The sequence below is a fragment of the Pelophylax lessonae genome (assembly GCF_965119305.1).
Source record: "Pelophylax lessonae genome assembly, chromosome: 3".
NCBI classification, from domain to species: domain Eukaryota; kingdom Metazoa; phylum Chordata; class Amphibia; order Anura; family Ranidae; genus Pelophylax; species Pelophylax lessonae.
This window is the reverse complement of record NC_138770.1, coordinates 4,709,215-4,731,619: the sequence shown is the minus strand read 5'-3', so window position 1 is coordinate 4,731,619 and position 22,405 is coordinate 4,709,215. Positions and strand designations below refer to the sequence as shown.

The window sequence follows — 22,405 nt, the reverse complement described above, 5'->3', positions numbered from 1 at the left end:
ACACTAGGGCCAAACACTCTTTTCAACGGTGGCATAACTGACCTCCCTGGATAAAAGTTTTCTGCTCAGATATGCCACCAGATGCTCCATGCCATCCTCCCCAACCTGGCTTAAACAGCTCCCCGTCCAAACATTGAGGCATCTGGGTATCTGGAGAGGGTGAGGCATTCATAACTGATTCCTGCTGTCTGGTGGTGACTGGAAGTGCTCCTTCCGAAGTCGGGGTTATAAATTATGAGGTTAAACACCCCAAGTCATTCCCCAACAAGACCTCTGCTAGTAAATCTGGCATGATGCCCACTTCTACTGACTTAGCCCCGGTGCCCCAATCAATATGCACCCTGGCGGTGGGTAACTTGTTGATTGCTCCCCCTGCCACCCTTACAGCCACAGCACACTGTGCGGTTGTACCAGGGTTATGGTGGCTCCAGTGTCTCTCAGTCCCCTGGCTTCTTGTCCATTTAGTCTCACAGTCTGTCTGTGGTGAGCCCTGTTGTCCTCAGCTGCTTGCACTGGGATAGCCTCGTGAAGGGTACCCAATTGCTCCTCAGTGGGTTCAAACCTGGGTACGACTGGGGAAACCTCTGCGGGATAGTAGGGGACCATTATCTGTGCTGAAGGGGGTGACCCTGGTTGGATCCACGCAGCTTGGTTCCTGCTCTGGGTACAGTCTAGTTGATAGTGCCCAAACTGCTTGCACCTGTGGCACTGTACCCCACTGCGGGACAGGTATCTGGGTGACTGCCTGTGGGTGTGGTAGTAGTGAACTGCTGCTTGGGCTGGGGAAGGTGGCCCTGTTTGAATCCATGAAGCGCGGTTCCGTTTCTGAGTGCAGTCTCTCTGATAGTGCCCGAATTTCTTGCACAAATGGCACTGCACTCCATTGGGCCTATGGTATAGATTTGCCGGGGGGTTAGGGATTAGTCCGGATTGTTGTGGTGCTGGCGCTTGAGGATAGTACTGGGGACATAATCCTGATGATCCTCTGTGAAGGTCGACCCGCCTGCTCTCATAGAATTCGTCCGCCAGCCTGGCTGCCTCCTCCACTGTCTGAGGTTTCCTTTCTTTGATCCAATTTCTGACATCTACTGGAGTGTAGTCGAAGAATTGCTCCAGCAGTAGCAACTGTAGGGCATCTGCTAATATGTATAGCACTGATTACTGTAGTAATGTCACTGGTAACACCAAAAGTGTCAAAAATGTCAGTCAAGGGTCCGATCTGTCCGCCGCAATGTCGCAGTACCGCAAAAAAAAATTGCAGATTGCCGACATTACAAGTTAAAAAAAAACAACAAAAATTACAAAAATCTTTCCCTTTGTTAGTAAACGCGATAACTTTTGCGCAAACCAATCAAAATACGCTTTTTGCAATTTTTTTTACCAAACATATGTAGCATAAAACAAATTGGCCAAAAATGTTAAAAAATTTTGATTTTTACATTTTTTTGGGGGGGAATTTCATATAAAAAAATGTGAAAAATATTGTTATTTTTGCAAAATTGACGCTCTATTTTTGTTTATAGCGCAAAAAGTAAAAATCGCACAGGTGATCAAATACCACCAAAAGAAAGCTCTGTTTGTGGGAAACAAAGGACGTCAAATTTGTTTAGGTACAGCGTCGCACGACCGCGCAATTGTCCGTTAAAGTCATGCAGTGCCGAATCGCAAAATAGGCCCTGGTCAGGAAGGGGGGTAACATCTTCCAGGGCTTAAGTGATTAAAGGCATCCTGAAAGTCTTTTTAGACAGTGAGGCAGACTGGGAAAGACTCCTTTCCCATCTTTTGTTTGCTTACTGAGAAGTGCCGCAGGAGTCCCTTGGCTTCTCCCCATTTGAACTCCTATACGGGCGGAAGGTCCGAGGCCCTTTGAACTTTGACCTTACTGTAGGAACATTGTGAAGGGGAGGTTCAGGACACCGGCTATCTCTAATTGCTGGCATGGCCCACAGTCACCTCAAAGCTGCTCAGACATGGCAGGAGATGTGGTATGATTTCAGGGCCCATGGATGAGAGTTCAGTAAGGCCCAACAAGTCCTCCTGATAGTCCCTCACCCCCCAGAAAAAAACTGCACAATTAAAAAGACAATCTATGCGATTAGCCTAGAAGATTGTGACCAATCACAGCGCACAGGCCATGTAAACAAACTTAAAGAATACAGTAAATGGACCCTGCCCATACTGGCCATCTGTCCTACCCCTATAGCGGGGCTGATGAAGGGAACCTGCCAGACATCCTGCAAGCCACAAAAGTCAATCATCTTCCTTGATCAAATTCCAACTGGGGCTCAAATAAGTTCCCAGCAGAAAAGTCAGATGCGTGACATGATAGAGAAATGGGCCATCGGATTTTTAGCAGCCCTGAGATTATTCGATCTAGCCCTTCACTATGTAGGAACTCATGGACAAAAACCAATACATTAGGCCCCATATCAAGTTCCTGAGTCAGTAAAAGTGACCATACAAGCAGAACCCACAGGGATGCTACAGCTGAGTATTATACAGCTCTCTTGCAGTCCCTGGGCATCTCCAGGAGTGCTAGAGACTAAAAAAGATGGAAGCACCTGATTCTGCATAGACTACAGGTGACTAAATGACTACACTGTTAGCAACACCTACCCCATGCTGCGCATAGACGAGCTACTGGACAGACTGGTCAGGGTCCAATATGTCAGCATCCTGGACCTCAATCAGGGTTACTGGCAGATTGCCCTTACTGAGAAGGACATAGAACACTCCACCTTCATCACCTATTTTGACTGAATTGCCGGTGATGCACTTCGGGGTGAAAAATGCACCCGCCACCTTTCAGCGAGTTGTAAACCAGCTTGTGAGAGGGATGCCAGGGATTTGCTTGCGCCTACTTAGATAACAAAGCGATCTTTAGCGACACCTGGCAGGAGCACCTGCTGCATGTGGGGCCCATCTTGGATTGCATCTGGAAGGCAGGCCTTAGCATAAGACCAGACAAATGCCAGCTTGGAATGGCTGAGGTGCAGTACCTAGGCCACCAAGTAGGGGGAGGAAAAATTAATCCAGAACCCGTAAAAGTCCAAGGCATCCATGACTAGCCTACTCCTCATACCACAAAACGAATAATGTCTTTTCTTGACACTGTAACTATCATAAATTTGTCTCCAATTTCAGCACATAGGAGGGTAAACTGGACTGCGGCCTGCGACTCCACCTTCAACAAGCTCAAATCTGCCCTTGTGAGTAACCCTGTTCTGGCTGCTCCTAACTACAACAGAATTTTTTTTTTAATTAATTGTGCCTGCAGGAGTATGAAGTAGGCTTTCATTGAAGGCCACCATTGGTTAGCTCTAGGATACTAAGATTGTTGTGGTTTTCTGCGTCTTTGGCTCTGGATTCCAGATATTTGAATTTAGATTTCGGGGTATGTATCATAGCAGAATGATCCTGTACAGTGCCCTCTGAGTAGCCTATTCAGTGGTCTGCCTCAACCATGCAGTGATGGAATTTATCCTTATCCCGGTGTATCAGACGATATGGGTTTGGAGTAGCTCTATGTTAGAGGTGACGATTGCCAGCTGGTCATTGCCTGCATTACAGCATTATAGTTGTTTTCCTCCACAACAGCCAAATCACAACCCTCCATTTGGTGTGGTGGGAAAAACATAAAATCTTCTTCACCAACATTGAAACCCAGAGTTGTCCGCAGTATCCGTAGTCTGCAGGTTACCAGAGTGCAGTCTGCCTCTTGTCATCTTCAGTGGTCAGGAAAGGGCAGAAAAACAGGTCCTCTAGTAGCAGTCTTACCAATAGTATGGATATATAACTCACATGGCAGCAGAGCTCCTCTAACACACGGCTGTCCTGGTCGCCATTTTGGACACGCTCCCCAAAGAATTGAAGATTAATAATGTATCACTTAGAAAAATAACTGCGCAGGCCTGAAGGAAAATCTTTTTTTTTTTTTGCTTTAGAACATGTTCCCCAGGGCAGTGCCCCCTTCCCCCTTCCCATGCAATTTTTTGAGAGCATCTTGCCTACCAGCTCAGAAATTGGGCATTTTTTATTCTGCTCCCTTTTTAATTCAGTGGGGTTTGGCATCTGCAAAATCTTTGAAGTTCGCTTAACCATGCTCAAACCTAACACAGGGAAGTTCAGCTCATCACCAGTAGAGAGTACGTGGGCGCAAGCATCCTGACAACCAGTGACGCATCCCTGCTCATCCCATTTGGTTGTCAGGTGGGGGTTCCTGGCTGATTGGTGAATGTAAACAAAGGGATGGTGTGCAATGTCTCCCCACAAATTCATACCTGGCCCTTCAGGTTTAGTGTGGATTTCAAAGAGGACCTTACACAAAAAATAAATAAACAGTGCTGTGTCCACCAAAAATGTATAACAGGCCCAATTGTGTACTGCAGGTCACCATTACAAACAAGAGCAAGGCAGCAAATAATCCACATCCTTACCTCCTGCAAAATGTCTAAATAAGCCGAGAGGGAAGTGAGCAGGTAGACCACATATCAGCATGGGACATTATCAATAACCCCAGACATAACTGGGAGCAGACACACTGCACTCTATACACAGGGCTATATATGACACATTCCTGACCACTGCACTCTATACACAGGGCTGTATATGATATACTCCTGACCACTGCACTCTATACACAGGACTGTATATGATATACTCCTGACCACTGCACTCTATACACAGGGCTATATATGACACATTCCTGACCACTGCACTCTATACACAGGGCTGTATATGATATACTCCTGACCACTGCACTCTATACACAGGACTGTATATGATATACTCCTGACCACTGCACTCTATACACAGGGCTGTATATGACATGTTCCTGACCACTGCACTCTATACACAGGACTGTATATGACATGTTCCTGACCACTGCACTCTGGTCATTACTGATGGTGAACTCTACATTCATGACCTGCTTAAAGTGACCTTTTAAATTGTCATCAATAAACAATTTTGGGTACCAAAGATTTTCCTCCTTACATCGACACACAGCTTTTATTTTTGTTTAATAATTTATTTTATTATAATGTTACTTTTAACAAGACTGCAGTCATAGAATCAGGAAATAGTAAAGAAAAAACCAATTGGTCAGGAAAATGACTTGTCTGGAATGTGGAAGCGGAGTCGGTAATAATTTGTGCACATTACAATACACAACGTGTTACATTATTATAACAAAGTATTGTAGAAAAGATCACACCATAGAAAATGGGGGAAAGGAGAAAATAAACCCGGATATGAAGGTGACATTTGTGTACGAGGAACACCTTAACAATTACCACCATTTTATTCTCCAGGGCCTCTGCTTTCAGAAAATATATGTTTGGTGGTTTTATCTAATCTTCAGGCCCAAAATCTGCATTTTACCATGTGTGCAAAAATAATGCAAACACAGCTCTGGTATTTATGTGTACTGTACTCATAAATACATGGGTGTGATCTCAAGGATTAGTATGACCCCCCCCCCCCCCCCGACACAGGAAACTAAGGGGTCTATGCAAAGAATATGTTGGGAGAGTGTAACAAGCATGTGTCCAGCCGTGACAAATTCTGGCCGTATTCTAATAAACACAGTGATTTCCTATAATCGTCAGCTCCAACTAGTGGCCATAATGAGGTATTAGTTCCAAAATACCTCAATCAGGAAAAATAGATCAATACCACATTATGGCCACTAGATGGACCCAATGATCAGAGGAAATCACTGAATGGCATAAAACAAGACCAACATTTGTCATGGATGAATGAATGCTTGTCATATTTGTTCATCTATTTTATAAAAACTAAACATGTATGTGAAGTGGTAACTATTGAGCCAATCCCTTCATCAAACCACACATAATATCTCCCTTCAAAGGGAAAACAGAAATTATTTACAGAAAATCAAACAGTATAAATATTTTCCAACCAATAACCTCCACCCAGACAAGATATGTAGAAATAGAAAGACAAGCGGTGTTATCCCTCTCGTGCCGCACTCCGCCAAGCCACCCAAACCCACACAGGAGCAAAGGAAAGAAGTTCTCACCTAGTTTATCTCTGAGTTCTCCTTCCCTCCTGTTGGGGGATGGGGGAAGGATGGACTGAAGACAGAGAGACACGCTTCTGGGTCACCACTGGTAAGTAGAGCCTTGAAATGAAGGACATCAACTTCAGAATTTCTGTCTTGTCTGTGTAAAGTTTACTGATAAAGATATATGGGAACTCGCAGCTTCTAGCTCTGTAACCCGCTATATCATTATCAGTAACCGTCACACAGACAAGCAAGACATTCTGAAGGTGATTCCTTCATTTCACGGCTCTACTTACCACTCTACACCCCAAAATTTACTCAGCCAATGAAAAGCCAACACGGTACAACACTTCATCCATGTCTCTGGTCATCTCTCATCTCCTTATCAATTGTTTCTTACATGAAAATCAGCCATGGAGTATATCTGAGGTGTATATCAGGGTGTGCTTCTTCCCCACATATCCAGCAACATTCATAAAGAAGACATTTCCCGCACTCAAGGCACTAATACACCTCGAGGGTTGTGTGCCATCCCTGATGTACAGGAAGACAGGACTTCATTGAGGAACAATTTCCTCACTCAGGAAGTACGGTTTTTCTCCTGTGTGAGTTCTTTTATGCACATTAAGACCATAGTTAGAACAGAAACACTTCCCACACTCAGGACAGGAAAACCTCTTATCTGTTGGAAGGACGGCGCCGTCCCTCACAGTCTGGGGTTCCTCAGGATAAGAGGAATACGATGGTCCGGCACTGTTCTTCACAGTCTGAGGTTCCTCAGGATAAGAGGAATACGATGGTCCATCTACACTGTGTGGTGCCGGATGGACATTTGCGGTCGCCGGGTTTTCTCCTGGACTATACTGTGTGATGTCCTCATCTTCTACTTTACAGTCTGGAGACAAAGTGAGACAATCCTCTGAGGTTTTCCTCATCTCCCGTCCATCTACTAAAATAGAAATACAAAGATTATTACTAGACATCAGCAGATTGGTTCCCCTAAACCAGGACTCGGCCCACATCAGACAGCTTTGTCTCTGAGGATCTTACAATTCCCCCCTCAAGGTAACTAGTAAATGGTAGAGGGTGACTAGGTGTCCCAGGAGCCACACATCAAGTCAAGACCTGCTGTATGATAGTAAAGGCAGTCTCAGTCTGGACCTACGCCAGGCCACGCCTTGATGTGCGGGACACCTACTCACTATCTACCGATATAAAATGTCCAGCTGGTAGAAAATGGGTGTAACAAAAGAGAATCCATATTATGTGTATATATAGCAGTGGGTAGAGGAGAGACAAAGCAGAAGTCAGGACTAGGTAATGTACAACATAGAGTATATAGTGCAGGGGTCAGGAGTATGTAATGTACAACATAGAGTATATAGTGCAGGGGTCAGGAGTATGTAATGTACAACATAGAGTATATAGTGCAGGGGTCTGTAATGTACTACAACATAGAGTATACAGTGCAGGGGTCAGGAGTATGTAATGTACAGCATAGAGTATATAGTGCAGGGGTCAGGAGTATGTAATGTACAGCATAGAGTATATAATGCAGGGGTCAGGAGTATGTAATGTACAATATAGAGTATATAGTGCGGGGGTCAGGAGTATGTAATGTACAACATAGAGTATATAGTGCAGGGGTCAGGAGTATGTAATGTACAGCATAGAGTATATAATGCAGGGGTCAGGAGTATGTAATGTACAACATAGAGTATATAGTGCGGGGGTCAGGAGTATGTAATGTACAACATAGAGTATATAGTGCAGGGGTCAAGAGTATGTAATGTACAATATAAATTATACAGTGTAAGGGTCAGGACTCATAAGTCAGGCACAGCCAGAGAACATAAAAGAAAAAGGAGGCGCAAACAACTAGTGCATTACCCGTGTTCACTGTTTATAAAATTTTATTAAAATGCCAAATGCATACTCACAGACATGAAGATAATTAAAATTGTGTTACAAGAATCCATCACACATGAACTGGAACATGTCCTTGAAGATAGGACCGCTAAAGCGTTTCGGGAGTCAAGCTCCCTTCCTCAGAGTTGGTCATACCAGTAGTAGATCAAAATATAAATTAGCTTCAGTTAAACCGGTTCATCCCCCTTCCACCCCCAGAGGGAGTGGGCGGGACCGTCCAGTGCACCAAATTAATGGTTTTAGATGTTTCTATATCTTTTAGCTGTACATGCATAGGTTACTTGAGTTATGCAATATTATTATTATTTTTTATCATTATTTTTAATTAAGGAAAGCCTATTAAGGAAATCCAGCATCCCTATTCCAGGGTCATATACCAGCACAAAGCGCCTGTAATGGTGCAATGAGGTGAGCGGCCATTGCACCTAAATGATTTCTGCTCACTTCGGATCACATCACTGCAACTTCACCAAATTGTTTTAAAGAGAAATCACCAATTGTCACTTTATTTATTTGAGCACCTTGAACTTTATTTGATCACTAACAGTCACATCAATTATTACACAAGGACTTTATATTTATTTATCATCTATTTATTTATTCATTATTCATTTATCCTTATTGAGAGATAAAATTTCACTATCACGGACTTTCAACACTTATCTGCACTTCTAAATTTAAACTATTGAATTTTTGTTTTTTACAGATATCTATTTATTTTAATATTGTATGATTTTTATATATAGATTTTATACATTAGTTTATACACTTAGATTAATATTGGAACACGTGGATTCATCACTCATACAACATTTATTCATCTAATTCAAGTCCTATTGTTTTTATTTTACGTTTTATTCAGGATTTTTATAGCATGATGCAAAGTCAGCTCTCCTAGAACCTTTGAGATTTCATTCCATTAGCGCTGATTCATTTTGTGCATAATATAACAAAATAATACTTCGGGATCGGGATTGGCAGATACCTTATAACAAAACTTACTAAACGGTAAATTTAGCACTGCAGATATGCCAGTGCCACCCCCTTTCGCTGATGTCACTCTTCTAAATCCTGCTGCTGGACATCCAATAGGAAATGTCCACATCACACAGCCAGTGATGTGGATACCGAAAGAAAGACGAACCCCCCCCCCCATAAACAGAAGAAGAATGCCTGCAACTGAAGAATTAGATGAGTAAAAGCTTTTATTTCTCCAATTGAAGTGATTGAGGGAGGGTCAGAAGCCTGGAGAGTAGCATTAACATGCAACATAGTAGCGACGCCCCGGATCGGCCCGTGGGTCTGCTAAATGTTACCGATCCAGCTATTTTGCCAGTATCGAGGCCGATATCCGATCCAAATATCCCTATTAATGACCCACCTGTGCTGATCTCTGTAGGAGTGTCCTCCTCTATAAATGTCCCCGTTATTCCATCCTCCTCCATAGACTGCTGATCATCCCTCACATACCTCTCTTCTTCTTCTGCTTTAACCTCAAATTCTATATCGATTGGATCTCCACTCTAAATCAAGAAAATAATAGAAGAGGTCATCTGTAAAACATAAACTTCAATATTGTGACATCACATTTAAAAATATCACTTCAATGAGTCCATGCTCTAGATGCTCCGTCCCACCAACCTTATAACAGTGGGAGATGGTGTGACCTTCCTGTGTGGAATCCCGGGAATACAGAGGACGGGGACATCTCTCTGGTGGGTTCCCATTACTGGATCCATCTGTAGGAAACACACACACTGACTGAATACATTGTTTCTATGTGTTTATCAGATGATGGGGGATCTAGGTGGAGCCTCCGTACTGCTCTCTCCTTTACAATAAAGTCTCCTCTTACCCGGTGATGTGAGGGGCGGCTGATTCTCCATCATGACATCCTTGTAGAGATCCTTGTGTCCTTCTAAATACTCCCACTCCTACATGGAGAAATAGACAGTGACATCCTGACACCTTATAGGAACCTGACACACACAATGATACAGTCACCATCCAGACACATCCCTTGTCTGTTACTGGATAATAGTTAGTGAGGTTGAAAAAAGACATCAGTCCATCCAGTTCAACCTATGATGTGTGTGTGTTTGCTGTTAACCGTTCATTGTATACCCCTTTATGTTGTGGTCTTTAAGGTGCCCATCTAATAGTTTTTTGAAACTATCAATGCTCTCTGCTGATACCACTGTTTGCGGAAGAGAATTCCACATCCTTACTGCTCTAACAGTAAAGAACCCCTTACATGTTTTAAGGTTAAACCGCCTTTCCTCTAGTTTTAGTGAGTGGCCACATGTCTTATTGTATTCCCTTTCTCTCAATAGTTTGTTCCTTATGCTAGGGTCGCCAGTACAGTATTTGTACATTGTTATCATATCCCCCCTCAATCGTCTTTTCTCCAGAGAGAATAAGTTCAGTGCTTGTAGTCTTTCCTCATAGCTGATGTCCTCCATTCCCCTAATTATTTTTGTTGCCCTTCTCTGGACTTTCTCCAGTTCCAGCACATCCTTCCTGAGGACCGGTGCCCAGAACTGGACAGCATACTCCAGATGTGGCCGGACCAGAGTCTTGTAGAGCGGGAGAATAATCTCTTTATTTCTGGAGTGAATCCCCTTCTTTATACATCCCAGGACTGGCCAAGCATGTCTCCAGGTCTACACCCTATTAAGCATCTGTTGGATATCCTCAAACGGAAGGTGGAGGAGCGCAAGGTCTCTAACATCCACCAGCTCCGTGATGATGTCATGGAGGAGTTGAAGAGGGCTCCAGTGGCAACCTGTGAAGCTCCGGTGAACCCCATGCCCAAGAGGGTTAAGGCAGTGCAGGAAAATAATGGTGGACACACAAAATATTGACACTTTGGGCCCAGTTCGGACATTGTCACTTAGGGGTGTACTCACTTTTGTTGCCAGCGGTTTAAACATTAATGGCTGTGTGTTGAGTTATTTTGAGGGGACAGCAAATTTACACTGTTATACAAGCTGTACACTCACTACTTTACATTGTAGCAAAGCAAGGCCCGAAGCGAAAAAAAAAAAAAAAAAAAAAAATAGCGCAGGGCAGACATGACCATGTGAAGAGGGGAGACAGGGCAGGTGTGAGTTAAATTAAATTGTTTTGAGTTGGGGGGTATTCAGGGATTGGTGTATCAGGTTTGGGAGGGGTTGAGGTACAGTTAGGAGGGGTGGCCCCTCAGATTGGAGGTCAGTGGAAGTTCAACGGACGAAGGAAGAAGAAGCTTGGTCACCCACCTTTTTCCCTGCAGAGTATCTCACCTCAGCTTCCCTGGTCTGTGATGGCGGATTTGGACGTTTTGCTGGAGCAAATTAAGGCCGCTGCCGCGGTGAAGGGGACTGAGTGGCTCCGGTCCCAGGTCTCCACGTTGATGGGGGTTCAGGACTCTGCACAGGATTCGGAGGGGCTTGCGGTCCCGCGGGCTCGGCGGTCACGGCCGCCGGAGCGTTTTTCACCGGACCCTTCCCCTCGAGCTCAGCGTCATCCTAGGAGCCCCGACAGGGACCCTTCAGGGCCGCCGGCTAAGCGTACTCCTGCTGCGGCCGTGCGCGCCTCTGGGAGGAATCCTCTGCATGGACGGAGCTCTGGGGGTAGTGGGGGAGGCGGCCTTCGGTCTCTCCCCGTCCCTCTCGCCGGGGTGCTACTGGACTGGCGGGCTCCCCTACTGGCGATGCTCCGGTCGGAGGGGTGCCTCGGCGTGGGAGCGGCTTCATGGCGGCCGGTGGCAGCAGTGATCGGCGGGACTCGGAGTCGGCCTCGGCTGGGCGCAGAGAGATGACGCGGCGGGGCAAGTCACGTGGCCGGGTCATCGGAAGTTCGGCTGGTTCACAGAGGTCTCCGTCGGGCGGAGCTGGAGTACGGGGGCGTGGACGCCTGTCGCTCGGCTCTGCAGATGGCGGGAGTGCGACACCTGGTGGACGGATGTCGGCGGTGCCCGGGGACGATCGTTCGGAAGGCGAGGTGTCCGGATCGGATGTGGGAGAGGATGTCGGTGGTCGGTCGGCGACGAGGGAGGCTGGATCGGCGGCTGGGGGCGCCCCCCCTGGGCAGACAGGTGAGGTCACAATTCCTTCTCTGGCTTTGTCTGATTTGCGGGGCTTGTTTGATGTGGGGGGTGGGAGTGCTGGAGGGGCTCGGGGGGTGGGGGTGTCCCGGCCAGTGGGGGCGGGGACCCCGGAAGGGGGTGATGATGGGGGTTTGAGGGGCTTCCTCCTGGGTCTACGGGACCTCTTGGGGCGTTTGCCCCCGGGGGACGGGGGCCGCTTGTCTCCAGCGGCGGCTTGGGTGCCTCCGGCGGGGGGCTCGGGCACGGAGCCGGGGGGGGCCCCGGGGCTGGCGGGGCCGTCTTCCACGGGGCTAGTTGCGGGGGGGGCTGGGGCCCCTCCCCAGGTTGTTGGTGCGCCGGCAGTGGTGGCAGTGACGGCCGGGGCGGCGGGGGACAAGACCGGGACGGCGAAGGAGGGGAAGGCGGACGCTGTTCGCCTGGACGATTCAGCGAAAGGTGAGGTATATGTTTGTTTTGAGGGCCCATTGGGGGCACATTTGAAGCAGGAAGTCCGGGAGAGGATCTGGAAGGGTGAGTACGTGGAAATCTTCACGCTGTTGCCCCTCGTGAAGTTTCACCTGGACAGGGTTAAACCGGAGGAGCGCAAGAAGGAGGACGAGGAGGCGCGACGCTATCGGCTTATCCCTCGGACCTTCGCCAATTGGCTGCAGGCCTTTGCCATTCTGGCGGGCGTCATAGGGGAAAAGGCGCCGGAAAACTGCTCGGCCCTGTTCTGCTACATGGACGCTGTAGGGGAAGCCTATCGGGTTTACGGGGGGTCGGCCTGGCTGCGGTACGACGAACAGTTCCGGCAGCGGAAGGCGGTTAGGCCCTCCTTGCGGTGGGACCACAAGGACATCAGCCTGTGGATGCGGCTCATGTCGTCTGCGAAGGCTCCGAATCAGTTTTTTCCAGGGGGGGCCGGTGGTTCTGCGACCCCGGGACAGCCGGCCGCAAAGAGGAGGGGTTTCTGCTGGCAATTTAATGAGGGTTCCTGTAAGTTCGGTGGCACATGTCGCTTCAAACATGAATGCTCCGGTTGCGGAGGTTCCCATTCCTTGGCTCGGTGTTTTAAGTCCGGAAAAGGGCGGTCCGGAGAGCCTTCGCACAAAGGGGACGACGCCGGTGAGGGTGGAAAGGCTGCGGCCTTTTCTAGATAGGTACCCCGATAGGGCGGCTGCCCGACTTCTGGGGGAGGGTTTTGCGGTGGGTTTTCGTATCCCTTGCTCTTTGGCCTCGGTGCCGCCGGTGGCGAGGAATTTGCGTTCGGCATTGCGCCACCCTTTGGTGGTGTCGGATAAGTTGCACAAGGAAGTGGCTCTCGGTCGCATGGCGGGCCCGTTCTCGGAGGTGCCGGTGCGTGACTTGGTGGTTTCGCCGTTGGGGGTGGTTCCCAAGAAATAACCCAACAAATTTCGCCTCATTCACCACCTCTCCTTCCCAAAGGGTGGGTCTGTGAATGACGCCATCGACCCGGATGCCTGTACGGTGTCTTACATTTCCTTTGACGCCGCGGTGGCCTGGGTGCGACATTATGGGCGGGGGGCCTTGATGGCCAAATCGGACATTGAGGCGGCGTTCAGGTTGCTCCCGGTTCACCCGGACAGTTTTCGATTGCTGGGCTGCCGGTGGCAAGGGGCGTATTATGTGGATCGCTGCCTTCCTATGGGCTGCTCCATATCGTGCGCGCTGTTTGAGACCTTCAGTTCCTTTGTGGAGTGGGTGGTTCGGGAGGTTTCCGGTGTGAATTCGGTGATCCACTATTTGGACGACTTTCTGTGTGTGGGCCCGCCCTCTTCCAACGGGTGCGCGATCCTGATTGCCACGTTGCAGCATGTGGCCGGGAGCTTCGGCATTCCGTTGGCCCCCGACAAGACGGAAGGCCCGACCACGGTGCTCAGCTTCCTGGGCATTGTCGTGGATTCGGAGGCCATGGAGTGTCGCCTACCGGAGGATAAATTGGGGGCTTTGAGAGCTGAAATTGAAGGGGTGCTGGGTTTGCGCAAGATTCAGTTGCGCAGCTTGCAGTCGTTGCTGGGTAAATTGAATTTTGCCTGCCGCATTATGCCCATGGGCCGGGTTTTCTGCCGACGGCTGTCGGCGGCGACTTCGGGGGTGAAGTTGCCCACTCACTTCGTCAGGCTCCACAGGGAACACAGGGATGACTTGCGTCTGTGGCACGGTTTTTTGGCCGCATACAATGGTAGATCCTTGTGGATGGCCGGGCCGATCAGCAACTTTGATTTGGAACTGTTTACCGATGCTGCTGGTTCGGCGGGGTACGGGGCTTTTCACCGGGGGGCGTGGAGCGCCGCCCCTTGGCCGGGGGCATGGCAGGTAGCGGGGCTGGTCAGCGACTTGGTGTTGCTGGAACTGTTCCCGGTGGTGGTGGCCCTGGAGATTTGGGGGGCGGAGTTCAGGAACCTGAAGGTTCGCCTCCATTGCGACAATCTCGGGGTGGTTCAGGTGATCAACCGCGCGTCGGCTTCGTCTCAGCCGGTGGTGCGCCTCCTCAGGTATTTGGTGTTGCGGTGTCTACGGTTGAATGTTTTCCTGTACGCTGTGCACATTCCGGGGGTTAAGAATGATATTGCTGACGCGCTGTCTCGTTTTCAGTGGGGACAGGTTCCGGGAGTTGGCACCGGCAGCGGAGCAACGCGGAGTCACGTGTCCGGAGTGGCTATGGGGGATTGCCTTGGGGTCCTCGCTGGATGGATCAGGAAGTCGGTGAGCGAGTCCACGTGGTCGGCTTATTGCAAGGTATGGTGGGAGTGGCTGGAGGTGTTGCGGGTGGCATCGGTGGATCCTCTGGGTCCGGAGGTCAGGTGGGTGTTACTTTCTTTTGTCTCTGATCATTTTGAGAGGGGCGCGTCGGCTTCCGCTGTGGCTCGCAAGTTGTCCGGCTTGGCCTTTCTGTTTAAATTTCTGGGTTGTCAGGATTACACGAAGGACTTCGTGGTGAGACAAGCGTTACGGGGCTATTCCAGGGCTTATCGGAGGAGGGACACTAGGCGCCCGGTGTCCTTCGCTCTTTTGCAGGACGTCTGCCGGCAATTGGGGGAGCACTGCGCCTCGAGTTACGAGGTGGTGTTGTTTAAGGCGGCCTTTTCTCTCGCTTTTTTCGGGGCTTTCCGGATTGGGGAATTGGTCAGCTCCTCCCGGACGGTGCCGGGGGGCCTATTGGGTCAGGATGTCTCTGTCGGTCGGGAGGGGGTTACTATCCTCCTTCGACGGTCCAAAACGGACCAGAGTGGCAAGGGGGTCCGTGTCCGGTTGTTCGCGGTGCCGTCTTCACCGCTGTGCCCGGTAGGGGCAGTTCGGGATTACTGGGCAATCCGCCCTTCGCGGCCCGGTTCATTTTTAAGGCATGCGGACGGGTCGTCGTTATCTCGTTTCCAATTTGTATCGGTGTTCAGAAGGTGTGTGGGCTCTTTGGGTTTGGATGCCAGTAGGTTTGCATCTCATTCCTTTCGGATCGGGGCGGCCGCTGAGGCTGCACGCTGGGGATTGAACGACGATGCGGTCAAACGCATTGGGCGCTGGGAGTCTAGGAGGTTCTTGTTGTACGTTCGTCCACGGCTGTTGGTGTAGGGTATGTACGGGGGGTGGTTTTGTCGTTGGGGGGGTGTGGGCCCGGCTGGTTATCTGATTATTGGTTGGTTTTCTTTGCCTTTTGTCCCCTTTTCTTGTAGGTTTGGAACCCTGCCTTGTTTGGATCGTGGGACACTCGTATGTTTTCTGGGGGGCCCGGAGAGCTGATGTGCGTCCTAATGGTAGACAACTTGGTTTTTCTCGGCACGAGGCTTGTGTCAGGTGGCTGGGGGTGCCGGGGCTTACTTGGGGCAGGGTCCTTCCCGAAGTGCATCGTTTCGCCCGGTTGGACAGGCAGCCAGATGTTTTCGTGCTGCATGCCGGGGGCAACGATTTGGGGGCCAGGTCCGCGCGGGCCTTGATCAGGGACATAAAGTTGGATTTCCTTCGGCTGCGCACGGCTTTTCCGGCGCTGCTTGTAGTTTGGTCGGATATGGTGGCCCGCACGTCCTGGCGCATGGCCAGGTCGGTCGCGCGCCTTAATAAGGCTCGGATTAAGTTGAACAAGGAAGTGGGGCGCTTTGTGTGTCGGAATGGGGGGTTGGTGGTTCGCAACCTGGAGTTGGAAGTGGACACATGGCGGTATCTGCGGGATGATGGAGTCCACCTCAATGCGGTGGGTATAGATTTATGGGCCCTGGGATTACAGGATGGGATCCAGCGAGCCTTGAGGGTTTGGAGGGGCACGCAAGGGTAAGGTGTCACCCTTGGGTGCTGGTGGCGTTTTGTTGGTCTGTGCTGGCGGGGGAGGTGAACAGTTTAGGATAAGGGTATGGTTGGGACTCATCGTTGGTATGGGTCCCTATGGTGCATTCCATTTAATGTCAGTTTAAATGGAATTCAAAATGGTGGCACTGCGGGGAGTGGTTTGTCTCCGAGCCGGTGACGCGGCTGGAGGCCTATCAGGGCACAGGTCCCGCAGTGCAGGATTTGGAATTATTTGGAGGAGCCTCAAAGACCAACAGGCCTAATGACTGATTGTTTTATGTTTGTAAGGAATGTTTTTTCTCCTTATGTTAATTTTAAGGTAAAAGGGTTAATAAAATGGCTGCTGTGGCCAATTAACTCCAAGCACGGTGTGGTCTCAATTATTTAGGTAAAGGGAAAGGTTTATGGCATGGGGGTGGAGCCTTTGGCTTTAAGCAGCCTAAGAGTTTGGGGGTGACATCTATTCTACATTGGTCAAGCAAGGCCCGAAGCGAAAAAAAAAAAAAAAAAAAAAAAATAGCGCAGGGCAGACATGACCATGTGAAGAGGGGAGACAGGGCAGGTGTGAGTTAAATTAAATTGTTTTGAGTTGGGGGGTATTCAGGGATTGGTGTATCAGGTTTGGGAGGGGTTGAGGTACAGTTAGGAGGGGTGGCCCCTCAGATTGGAGGTCAGTGGAAGTTCAACGGACGAAGGAAGAAGAAGCTTCCCACCCGCCCTCCCTAATTTCTGGGACTGTTATGGTTGATTTTGATTCATGTCTTTTGTGCTTTCTGTCCTTTCTGGGGGAATTTTATATTGTCATGGCAGCTGGGCGTTTTGTTGGTCTTTGCTGGCGGGGGAGGTGAACAGTTTAGGATAAGGGTATGGTTGGGACTCATCGTTGGTATGGGTCCCTATGGTGCATTCCATTTAATGTCAGTTTAAATGGAATTCAAAATGGTGGCACTGCGGGGAGTGGTTTGTCTCCGAGCCGGTGACGCGGCTGGAGGCCTATCAGGGCACAGGTCCCGCAGTGCAGGATTTGGAATTATTTGGAGGAGCCTCAAAGACCAACAGGCCTAATGACTGATTGTTTTATGTTTGTAAGGAATGTTTTTTCTCCTTATGTTAATTTTAAGGTAAAAGGGTTAATAAAATGGCTGCTGTGGCCAATTAACTCCAAGCACGGTGTGGTCTCAATTATTTAGGTAAAGGGAAAGGTTTATGGCATGGGGGTGGAGCCTTTGGCTTTAAGCAGCCTAAGAGTTTGGGGGTGACATCTATTCTACATTGGTCAAGTGTCCAGTGTAGAGTGGGAGAATAATCTCTTTATTTCTGGAGTGAATCCCCTTTTTTATACATCCCAGTATTCTGTTGGCTTTGCTTGCGGCGGCTTGGCATTGCATGCCACTGCCAAGCCTGTTGTCTACCAGTACCCCCAGGTCCTTTTCCATTCTAGACTCACCCAGAGGTTCCCCCCCTAGTGAGTAGCTTGCTTTCTGGTTTCTGATGCCCAAGTGCATTACTTTACATTTTTCAACATTAAACCTCATCTGCCATGTAGTTGCCCCCCTCCCTCCACCCCATTATTTTGTTCAGGTCTGCTTGTAAGGTTTCCACATCCTGCCCAGAAGATATTGGCATGCTTAGTTTAGTATCATCCGCAAATACTGAGATTGTACTAGATATCCCCTCCTCTAGATCATTTATGAATAAATTAAACAGGATTTGGCCCCAGGACAGAACCCTGGGGGACCCCACTTTTCAAACCCGCCCAATCTGAGTACTCCCCATTAATCACCACCCTTTGCAACCTCCCCTGGAGCCAGTTCTCTATCCAGGTACTCACCCTATGGTCCATACCTACCTTCCTTAGTTTGAACAATAAGCGTTTGTGGGGAACGGTGTCAAAGGCCTTTGCAGAGTCCAGATACACCACATCCACAGACCTTCCTTTATCCAGATACACTGCATCCACAGGCTTACCTTTATCTAGGTGGCAGCTCACTTCATCGTAGAAGGTTAATAGATTGGTTTGGCAAGAATGATTTTTCATGAATCCATGCTGATTACTACTAATAATACAGTTTTCATTACTAAAGTCTTGTATGTGCCTTAACGTCCCCTCCAAAATCTTGCAGACTACTGATGTTAGGCTGACCGGCCTATAGTTACCCGGGATATATCTCGACCCCTTTTTAAATATTGGTACCACGTTGGCTTTTTTACAATCAGCTGGCGCCATACCCGTCTGTAAACTATCCTTAAAGATCAAGAATAATGGTCTGGCAATCACCTGGCTGAGCTCTTTAAGAACCCTCGGGTGCAAGCCATCCAGTCCCGGTGATTTATTTATGTTAACCACTTAAGCCCCGGAAGATTTTACCCCCTTCCTGACCAGGGCCTATTTTGCGATTCGGCACTGCACGACTTTAACGGACAATTGCGCTGTCGTGCGACGCTGTACCTAAACAAATATGAAGTCCTTTTTTTCCCACAAACAGAGCTTTCTTTTGGTGGTATTTGATCACCTGTGCAATTTTTTGATCATGCGCTATAAACAAAAAAAGAGCGACAATTTTGCAAAAATAACAATATATTTCACAATTTTTTATATGAAATTCCCCCCCCAAAAAATGTAAAAATCAAAATTTTTTAACATTTTTGGCCAATTTGTTTTCTGCTACATATGCTTGGTAAGAAAATCACAATAGGCGTATTTTGATTGGTTTGCGCAAAAGTTATTGCGTTTACTAACTAAGGGAAAGATTTTTGTCATTTTTGTTGTTTTTTTTTAACGAGTAATGGTGGCGATCTGCGATTTTTTTTTTTGCGGGACTGAGACATTGCGGCGGACAGATCGGACCCTTGACTGACATTTTTGGGGGTACCAGGGACATTACTACAGTAATTAGTGCTATACATATGCACTGTTACTGTAAAAATGACACTGGCAGGGAAGGGGTTAACTTTATTGGGGAAGGAGGGGTTAAGTGTGTCCCTAGGGGCGTGCTTCTAACTGTATATATACGTCACTTTGCCTGGCCGGGGCTGACCGCCGGCAACCGGTTAAGTTTCTCTAGTTTAGTTCTAAGTCTATCTTCTGTTAGCCATGGCGGTATTTCCTGAGGTGTGTTGTTTAGTTTGACCTTACAAGCTGGGTTAGTGTAGCCCCCCCGATTCTTTTGTGAAGACGGAAGAGAAGAAATTATTTAACATTTCCGCCTTTTCCCTGTCCTCTGTGGCCAAATCTCCCTTGTCGTCTTTTATGGGGCCAATGTGTTCTGGCCTCGCTTTCTTACTGTTTATATACTTAAATAATTTTTTGGGGTTCTTTTTACTCTCTTCCGCTATATGTCTCTCGTGTTCTATTTTAGCCGCCTTGATTTCGTCTTTACATTTCTTATTACACTCTTTTTAATGCTTGAATGCTGCCAATGACCCATCACCCTTGTATTTTTTGAAGGCCTTTTCTTTAGTATTAATATGCATTTTTATGTTGGAGTTTAGCCACACAGGGTTTAGTTTTGCTCTTTTAAATTTATTTCCCTTTGGACTGCACTGGCCAATCCCTTTGTTTAGTATGCTCTTGAAGCACTCCGATTTTTCCTCCGTGTTCTTTGTTCCCAGGGTTCTATCCCATTTGATATTTTCTAGCAGAGAGCGCAGTTTTGGGAAATTGCCTCTTTTGAAATTGAGTGTTCTTATATTACCCTTGTGTTTCCGATTACTATGATTAATACTGAAACGAATTGACCTATGGTCACTGTTTCCTAAGTTGCCCTATATTTCTTGCCAAATTTTTGCCCCGTATTTCTAATGTCTCAGAATTCCCAGCACCGCTCACCTCTCCTGTCAGCAGCTCCATCATCTTCTTGGTGACTTCTAGAATCTTCTGCATGTTGTGTCTCTCAGGTTTTAGGGAGTCACATGGAGGCACTGTGATGGTCATATGATCACCTGACTTCAGTGGAGGAAATCTCTGTATTGAAGAACCAATAGGAAAATCATGTTAGAATCCCAGAATCCACCTCACCTCTCTGGTCAGGTCTGTGTATTATTATTAGAGATAAGAATGGTATCATGTGACCTCCCAGAATCCTCCTCACCTCTCCAGTCAGCAGGTAGATGATCTCCAGGGTGAGGTTTAGTATCTTCTCAGTCATGTGACTCCGGTCCTCCTCCATCCTCATTGGTGCCATCATTTGATCTATACAGGTCTCCTTGTAGACGGATAACTGAAATGAAGGTAAGAATTATTTGGATGGTATTGGTCACAATAATATGTGGATGTGAGGGGCGGTAATAGGAGAGTTGCTGTACATTTAAGAACTTCTGTCCCCATGAGAATACATTTAGGCCTCTTGCACACTGTAGCTAGAAAAAGCTCAGTACAGATTTTTTTTTTTTTTTTTTTTGCTAAAATAAAGGCCATTAAGGCCTCTTGCACACAATACTCCTGTTTGAGCATCTACTATTTCCAGACTTTTTTTTTTTTTTTTTTTTTTTATGTATTTGCGTGTATTCAAGTGTATTGGTGTGTATTTGCATCAAGGGTTAAAATACTGACCAAAAATGCAGATTTTTCTATTTTGTTTTTACTGAAGAATGCACAGCGCTTGTTTACACACCTGTGTGCACAGGCACATTACAATTAATGGGCTTTATTTTAGCTCAGAGAAAAAAAGAAAAAGCTGTACTGAGCTTTTTCAAGCTGCGAGATGCTCAAACAGGAGTATCGTGTGCAAGAGGCCTTAATCTGGACTGTTTTGGATTTGTTACATCTTGGAGGACCTTGGACCCTCCTAGCCTGCCAGATCAGAATTTCCCTTTTCTCTGTTGGATTTATTTGGTTTCTGAGCTGGTTTGCAGCTGAAATAAAACTTCTCTATGAACAAGTGCTCACCAACGAATGAAGGAATTCCCTTCTTCATCTTACATAATATTCCAGAACAAATCACATGACCAGTGGGACAATAAGATGGTTAAGATTGCCAGTTCTGTAAGGTCTGAAAAATAAGAGCAGGTGGGGTGGGAGGACAATCATAGACCTCCATCTGTCCCTCAGAGTCCCCTGAGCCCTCCAGCCCCCTATTCCCTCAGAGCCCTGAAGCCTGACTACCCCCTCGAGGTTCTCAGATTCCTTCAGACTTCAGTCCTTCAGATACATTACATACAGAGGTACATACCTATATACATACAGAGGCCCCTAAAGTCTTCCAGCTTTAATAAACCCTCACATCCCCTCAGCTCCTCTACTTCCCTTAGAGCCCTCACTATTTTCCTCCCTCTTACATCAATGATGGAACATATTCTTCATTTCAGGCTGGGGAATGTTTTCTTCCTCCTGACCAGCAACGTAAGGGGCTCCATACTCCATACCCCTGCGCTCCATCATTGTGTTGGCTGCATATTGTAATGATTGCCCATTTGCTGCCTGTGTTGTGTAATAATTGCCCTTTGTAGGCCATGTATGGTCAGGATTAGAGATGGGCTTGAGTGTGTTCGAGTTTGCATGTGCCCGATCCCGCCAGGAAGCCGACACTGCAGTCCACTAATAACAGGCAGTGGATCGGGAAATGTCTCACTGTCTGTGATTAGCGGAGTGCAATGTCGGCTTCCTGGCGCGATCGGGCACATGCGAACTCGCACACGCCCGAGCCCATCTCTAGTCAGGATGGTCATTGTCTTATCTATTTATTGTCAGTGCTGTTTGTTTAGAGGAACATATTACTAGAATTTATCTCCAAAATGAAGAGAATGTTCCGGCCCCGAAAGTGGGGAAATGTTCTAACCCTGAAGGGGTTAATCTAGGTTTCCACACTATATATGTGTGTATCATCATCTGCTGGAGATAAAAGACGTCACAGTGACTATGGAGGAAGAGGATGGACATGACGGGGGGTTACTGGGTGTAAATAGAAAATAAGATCTTATTACCTCCTCTGCTACCTCTTCCATCAACGTCTCTTCTCAACTTCCTCCCGTCTCACCTCTCACCCAAAACTTCCTGTCTGTACCTGACATCTCTCTTCCTGTCTGTATTCCATAGAGACTTCCTGTCTGGGTAGAAGTGAGATCACCACCTTGTGGAACTC

General features: G+C 47.6%; 3 protein-coding genes across 3 annotated transcripts in view; 1 reads left to right on the top strand and 2 right to left on the bottom strand.

The window, feature by feature from the left end:
- Positions 1-22,405, bottom strand: part of LOC309549117 (uncharacterized protein) — a 4,285,597-nt gene that overhangs the window by 152,661 nt on the left and 4,110,531 nt on the right.
- Positions 1-22,405, top strand: part of LOC309549120 (uncharacterized protein) — a gene marked incomplete at its 3' end in the record, with an annotated part of 1,495,124 nt that overhangs the window by 16,947 nt on the left and 1,455,772 nt on the right. The window lies entirely within an intron of this gene.
- Positions 2,862-20,541, bottom strand: LOC309548698 (uncharacterized protein; the record flags this gene model as incomplete). The annotated part of the gene is made up of 7 exons (XM_082248657.1): positions 20,417-20,541; positions 20,155-20,289; positions 9,813-9,936; positions 9,599-9,696; positions 9,339-9,480; positions 6,739-6,977; positions 2,862-2,999 (listed from the first exon to the last, which is right to left on the bottom strand). Exons 3-7 carry the CDS (start codon positions 9,844-9,846, stop codon positions 2,862-2,864), a joined length of 651 nt encoding a protein of 216 aa, XP_082104783.1. The 5' UTR covers positions 9,847-9,936; positions 20,155-20,289; positions 20,417-20,541.